This window comes from Portunus trituberculatus, chromosome 18 (assembly GCF_017591435.1).
Source record: "Portunus trituberculatus isolate SZX2019 chromosome 18, ASM1759143v1, whole genome shotgun sequence".
Taxonomy (NCBI): domain Eukaryota; kingdom Metazoa; phylum Arthropoda; class Malacostraca; order Decapoda; family Portunidae; genus Portunus; species Portunus trituberculatus.
This window is the reverse complement of record NC_059272.1, coordinates 21,934,171-21,941,018: the sequence shown is the minus strand read 5'-3', so window position 1 is coordinate 21,941,018 and position 6,848 is coordinate 21,934,171. Positions and strand designations below refer to the sequence as shown.

General features: G+C 33.9%; 1 protein-coding gene across 4 annotated transcripts; it reads right to left on the bottom strand.

Moving 5' to 3' along the window:
* Positions 1-891: 891 nt before the first annotated feature.
* LOC123505423 lies at positions 892-6,769 on the bottom strand. Of its 4 annotated transcripts, none has more exons than XM_045256667.1 (4): positions 4,775-6,769; positions 4,225-4,680; positions 2,662-2,919; positions 892-2,351 (listed from the first exon to the last, which is right to left on the bottom strand). In XM_045256667.1, the coding sequence occupies exons 2-4, from the start codon at positions 4,523-4,525 to the stop codon at positions 1,045-1,047; spliced, it is 1,866 nt and encodes a 621-aa protein (XP_045112602.1). In that variant the 5' UTR covers positions 4,526-4,680; positions 4,775-6,769; the 3' UTR covers positions 892-1,044. The 4 variants fall into 4 exon arrangements, with proteins under 4 accessions (XP_045112602.1, XP_045112604.1, XP_045112603.1 ...); XM_045256669.1 differs by having other exon boundaries at positions 2,662-2,904; XM_045256668.1 differs by having other exon boundaries at positions 2,662-2,904; positions 4,225-6,769.
* Between the last annotated feature and the right edge of the window lie 79 nt (positions 6,770-6,848).

Sequence of the window (6,848 nt, the reverse complement as noted above, 5' to 3'; positions counted from 1 at the left end):
CACATACCTCTTGAAGATATTTCTTGTTGAATATTCTATCCTTACTTACTCCATGGGAAAAATTTAGTGATCATGATTTAACATAACTTTGGATTCTAGAACTACATATGTTAATTGTGGACTGTTGAAATTCTTTTTGCCTTTTCCTTGGATAACTACCAAATATAGATTCAACTTCAGGAAAAGTCAGACAATACAATTATAATGACCGAAAATCAGCACATTCAAGAACAATCCCGAGAGAAGTAGAACTTAATATTCCAGGAATAATTGGTGTTCACATGGATTATACCTTCATGAAATGTAAAATTATCAAATGCAAACAAATTTAAATAATGAAAATATTAGTTGATACTAAACTCAGTAGAATCACCCATTTTTGCCTAATATGTAACCAAAAACATCATACTATTAATCATTATTAGATACCTAAAGATACCAAAGAAAAGATCAAACATCAAAGTAACTATTATGGAGGTATGCAGGTGGAACCTGTGTTGTTGGTACATTCACTAAGGCTGTGATGCATGACTTATGAATATAAGAACTACAGTATACTTCTACATGCATTACCACTTAATATTCCCTCTTCTGTCATTCCTCCACACATGATTGTGTGCAAGTCTGTACACAAGTTAGCGTGGGCTTGGAAATTCATGATATCGTCACAACTTTCTTTTAATGTTCTTCATAAGAAGTGTATGGAACATGCAATAAAATGGTATAAATCACATACAAATACATAGTTATATATAACAGTTTAAGTTGTGAAGAGTTTTGTAACCCTTGAGTTTAGGAAGAAAGCATGCACAAAAGTTGCAAGGGTGCTATACTGTTTTCTTTTTTTGTTTGAGTTTTGTATGTATTGAAAGATAAGGGAATTAATAGAGGTTTTTTTTTGCTCTGCACAATTTTAATACATTTAGTCACAAAGTATAAAAATAGTTAATCTAATGAAGGACATCCATCAACTTTTTCCGAGATCACTGATGCAATCTCTATATCATCCAACACAATTAATCTTTTTCATCCATACTAGATTCATCAAAGTTGATGCAAAAATTTTTCAAGCATACAATTCACTGCCTTGTCCTTATTCTTGTACTCTTCTCCCATTTTTCTACTGTGATGCATACATATCCTCCAGTCTTTTTCAGTTATACTGGTAACTATATCTTTTATGATTTCCTCTAAGGTTTGGAGTGCTTGACCATCTTGAGATTTCTTTTTTATTTCTGATTTTACTTGATGCCAAATGAGAACCATTGGGTTCAAATGATTATGATGAGGAGGAAGTCTCACCACTTCATGACCACAATTTTTTGCTAATAGGTCAATGTCATATAACTTTTCCTTATAAGAATTCACTATGTGAAGGAGTTCTGATTTAGAAACAGTTTTGTCATGGGCAATATTATTTTCTTGTAGCCACTGAATAATAGAATTTTTTTTCATATTTGTATTTGGGACTTTGTTTACAATGTTGGAATGCCAGTGAGCACTGTCCATTATAATAAGTGAATTATTAGGAATGTTTGGAAGTAGTTGATCCTTAAACCAAATCTGGAAACACTGAGGTGTCACCATATCTTTGTAGTGTCCCCTGTTATTTATTTGAGGTTTGAACACATGTAACCCTCCTGAAACAAAACCCTTTTCCCCACCAGCATGCACAATAACATACTTCATTTTCTTCTTTTTGAATTTTGGACCTATGGTTCCTTCAAATTCTTTTTGGCACACAAAAGTTTCATCTATATAAACTTCCGAACGTGGACTGCTAGAATTTCTGTTATCATCAAGAACATTTAAGAAATTGCAGCGAGAAGTGACAATGTCCTTTTCTTCAATTAATATTTGTCTTCCACCTGTTATTCTTGTATACTGAAAACCAATATTCTTGATAATTTTATGAAGGGAAGTCCTCCCACCCTGAAAATGTACTGGAGGTTCCTTGACTATTTCAAGGAGAGCATCTAATGTAGGTATTTCACCTCTTTCATAAAAGGACAGAATTTCTTTTCTTAAGCATCCTTCAACAAAGTCATCAATACTACCTAACACTGGGGACTGTCGGGTCCTGACCAGAGGGGGTGAGAGAAGCCTACCCTCTTTGGCTTGCCTTTTAACACGCTGCACTGAACGCACTGAAATTCCTGTGGCTGCTGCTACTTTAATTTCAAGGTCACTCTCACTCACTAGCTGGTTCTGGCTACGAAAGAAGTCATGGACATTCATCACCACCTGTTTCGTCTGAGTGGTAAGCTGTTGTGTGTTCCTTGTATTATTTACCAAGTGACCAAAGGTAGGAGATGCAGTACTACTGGTTTGTTGTCCAGAGTTATTCTTACCTGAGGAATAAAAAAAATAATGATATGAGATTAAGAATACATGAGTTTTCAAACTACATACATTAATTTAGCAAAAAAAAAAAATAAATAAATAAATAAAATATCTGTGTATATTTGAAGTGTTTCATCCTTTTAAGTGTCACAGTACTTGTAATATACTAATTTCTATCAATAAATGAAGCATTTAAACCATTATCATTTCTTTTGTAAATACTACACTAACAAATGACACCATGCACCACTTGTGCTCTACATTAAAATGGCCAGAGAAAAAACTGCCATCTTAAAGAAAAAAATCCTTAACACTCACACCACTCCATTGTTTCCCCATTCTCTGTTAAACTTCCTTTCACACCTGGCCACTGTCTTTTTGATTCAGGAATATTCTTATGAAAGGGAGGTGATAGAGATCTTTTCTCTTGTTGGCTATACATCCCTTCCATCTCACTGAAAAATGTGGTTTCTTGTTCTACTTCAATCTCCTCTTCTTTGATCTGCACATCAACATCCTCCTCCTTGATCATGATCACTTTATCACACATAGGGTTTTTATCTGCAATATAAACATCTACATATTAATGTATTTATAGCATTGGAGAAGACAGTAAACACCTGCTGAAATAATAATTACTCCTTGTGAGGTCTTAAGCACTGTAGCAGTTTTGAACAGGATCACAGGGTGTAGCTAGTTAACTTTCAATTGACCCAGCTGCATGGGCATATGCAGGGAGGGGCAATGGGGGACATTTGCCCCACCCTGGAATTTATAGAAAATAAAAAAGGGCTAGGGAAATACAAGATTAATAAAAAATTACATGAAAAATACAAAATGAATAAAATATCATGTACATTGATCATATGTTTATTACCATAATCATTCTATTACTCAGGTTTCTTTAATTACAAGTATTAAAGAAATAGTTGGAATAGGAATTGGAGTTGTCAGGGATTTCTGCCAAATTTGTCAATCACCCTATTTATCGTTACATTTTTTTCTGTGGATGCCCATGCCCAGCTGTAATCTTACTGAACATTTCCCTTTGTGTCACACAACACAACAGGGCAGTCACAACCCAATAGTCTAAACACAACTCGTGTACCTAATACAAGCATATCCTTCATTTCAAATTCAAATTAAATGTGGCAACTCCTACATCAGTCCTTATCAGGGAAGGGGACCTGGACCACAAATGTCCCCAGGTCAGAGTGCTCTTCTGATACTGACTCTGCAGTGTCAAATAAAATTTTGTCAACAAAAACACAAGCGTGATTTCTATCATTAATATGTGATAACAAAAAGAGATGGAATGTATTAATATTTTCTGAATCTCTGCTTACTAACTTCCTATAAACCTAACATAACTTAAATGTAATCAGTGAAGTATTTATTTTGCCTTATTGAGGAAGGTACAGCTTAGCATTGTGGTAGTGATTTATTTTACATGGCATGAAATGTTTAATTTCTAGCAGGTGTCCTTGTGGGTGAAAAAAAAAAAAAAAAAAAAAAGACAGTCACCTGCAGCATCAAGAGGGTTAGTTACATCTTTCTACCACTTTATACTCTTGTATATATATATACTATGGGTTTTGTGAAGATGTGGAATGGAACAATAAAAAAAAAAATAAGGTGTAGCTTTACTGGACTGTTACATGGGCATGTCATTATATAGATTTGATGAGCTCAGCCTATCTGACATCACCTCACATACTCAACATTCTTTAGCCAGTTAGGACATACAAGCTATGAATTAGTGAAGCTGTTTAGGAGCTTGATAATTCATATATGGTAAGCCTATACTAATTACTAATGAAATATAATATTTATATACAATAGATTTTATGCTAAAATGACACTAGGATTCATATTTCCTACCTGAACCATTTCCCTGCTTTGGGAGAAACAACGAAGGTACAGCATTGGCATTCAGTGAACGCACTGCCACTGAAGACTTGCCGAATAGCTCACTCTTGATGATACAGCTATGTGTATAGTCTGTGGCCTTAAAATGCTGAGAACAAACTCTGGCAGTCTCAGGGTTCAACTTATCTGTCCGACTACATGCGTTAATCCACTGTCTTGCTACGGACTTTGTCTTTGGGAAGCGATAAAAATGAAAGTTTCCTTGTTTATTGCACTTATTATTACTACAGCCATTTATAGCACACTTTGTCATTATCTAAGACAAGAAACGCTTCTTGGTCTCCCTACAAGAAGGGGCCATGCAGGAGGTGCAAGCAGAACCAATGGGGATCGGATGGGGTCGTATATGGTGGTGGTGGCTGCAGTCAACAGATTGAATTTGGTGGAGCTGTTATGTCTAGACGTTTTCTGTAGGTCAAGAAGAAATGTGGAGTGTCTTGATCACCAAATTTGTTCTTGTTCTTAATGGGATTTGTTCTTGTTAAAGATTTGTGGGACTTACAGATCTCCAGTGATGATTTTGTTTACACGTGACGTCATGGATCTTGATAATGATCTTACAATCTTGACAATGCTGACTCTTGAACATTCTCAAGCATCAAGCCTCAAGCGCTACCAGGCAACAATGGCGCAAATCTCATCCATATTGCTTTACGATGAATCCCTAACAAACTGGAATAATTGTCAGATCTTACTTATAAATATTCAAGTCGTCAGCAAATAATATAGTTATTCAAGATATACAAAGGTAGAATGCTTAAGTATACTATACAGAATAGCAAGGAACCCAAACAGATTTCTGTGGTATTCCACTTGTACAGGTCTAGCATAGTGCCCTGTACTTCTGTGGCAAATTATTACCTATACACTAAAAAAAGAAAAAATAATAATCTGAAAGAATGAGATCTCATTAATGTTAGAATTACGTAATCAAACTCATTCCTAAAGCCAAGGAGAACATGACTGAATAAATAAAATGATTGCCACTATTCTCTTCAATCTCTTGATATTTATTTCCTTCACAATATTCCTAATGATGCTACAAGTTACCAATTAGGTATATTAATGTGATGATTGTAACTAAAATTAAAGACAGCATTTTAACTTCTACTGACATTCAGCATATCTTTCATTAATCACTTACCACTCTGGGACATATAATTTTTGTTCTACAGCCACCTTCAAATACCTTTGCTAGAAGCTGCAAATTCTCTTCACTAAATCCCTCTCTTTCTTGTAAATACTTATTGACTCTGTGCACAAATTTTAATGCTTTGAATCATTGCAGGTTTTAGTGAAAATATTAAAACAACTAAGAAACTAAAGTAACAAACTAAATTGAAAATAAAATTACTTATTATATAAAAACTTTTCTTACATCTAAGCAATAAATGCTTTGCCAAAAGAAAGGGAAGCATTCTGCATCTTCCATGACACTACGATGGAGCTGAGACATGATGCAGACCCATACAGACTACATGAGCTAAGAAATAACCTTGACATGGGTTGTCGAGCATTTGCAAGATGCGCAGCAAGGATTTACAATAAACTGCCGAGTGATATCAAAGGTTGTGTCAGGATCGATATCTTCAAAAAGAAATTGAAGACACATTTGTTCAAGGAAGTTTATGATTTTAAAGGCATAGAAATCAAAGACAATTATAGATGATAGTTGCTTTTGAGGGAGGCTCTACTGAGCGCTGTCTCGCAGTGGAGCGGAGCCTTGAACAAACACCCCAAGTAACAAGTAACAATGTCTATAAAATACAAATTTACACCACAAAAGAAATTTGCATTATTAAAAAGACAATATAAAATATATAGGAAAATTTATACCACAATTACCATACACTGATAAAATGTGCATTTCCTTTTTTAAAAAGTATATACCCGAATTCCTTCAAATTATATCAATTAATGTTGCAAGTTTACATGTATTGTAAAGTTACCATAAACTTAGTAAAGGTAACCTAAAGAAACATGAAAATTGTCAATGTATACACACAATTAATTAAAAAAAGAAAAACTGAGTATATATTAGAGGTACATGTATTGTAAAGTTACCATAAACTTGGAAAAGGTAACCTAAAGAAACATGAAAATTGTCCTTGTATACATACAATAAATTAAAAAAGAAAAACTGAGTATATATTAGAGGTACATTGGATGTTAGAATTCTGACTTGCAGAATGTGAGTTTAGATGCCAAATGTACAGATTTTGCAGATAAAGAAGAACGAGTGAGACATAAAGATCAGTTTCTACAGATTAGAAGATGTTGATATCAAATTATATCTTCATGAATGTGGATATGGAATGTCCCAGTTTGGTATAAAATTACCAATTAGGGTAGATGCTTTTTTACACAATACTGCATTTTGCAATCATTAAGTCTAATAATGAATTTTAGCTACATAATGTGTGTTATGAGGATCTCTCTCTCTCTCTCTCTCTCTCTCTCTCTCTCTCTCTCTCTCTCTCTCTCTCTCTCTCTCTCTCTCTCTATATATATATATATATATATATATATATATATATATATATATATATATATATATATATATATATATATATATA

Coding starts and splice junctions, on each gene's coding strand:
- LOC123505423 (XM_045256667.1), bottom strand. CDS start 4,525: ATGACAAAGTGTGCTATAAATGGCTGTAGTAATAATAAGTGCAATAAA. Junction 2,920..4,224: donor AAAGCAGGGAAATGGTTCAG/GTAGGAAATATG, acceptor ATTAATATGTAG/ATGTTTATATTGCAGATAAA. Junction 2,352..2,661: donor TGGGGAAACAATGGAGTGGT/GTGAGTGTTAAG, acceptor TTTATTCCTCAG/GTAAGAATAACTCTGGACAA.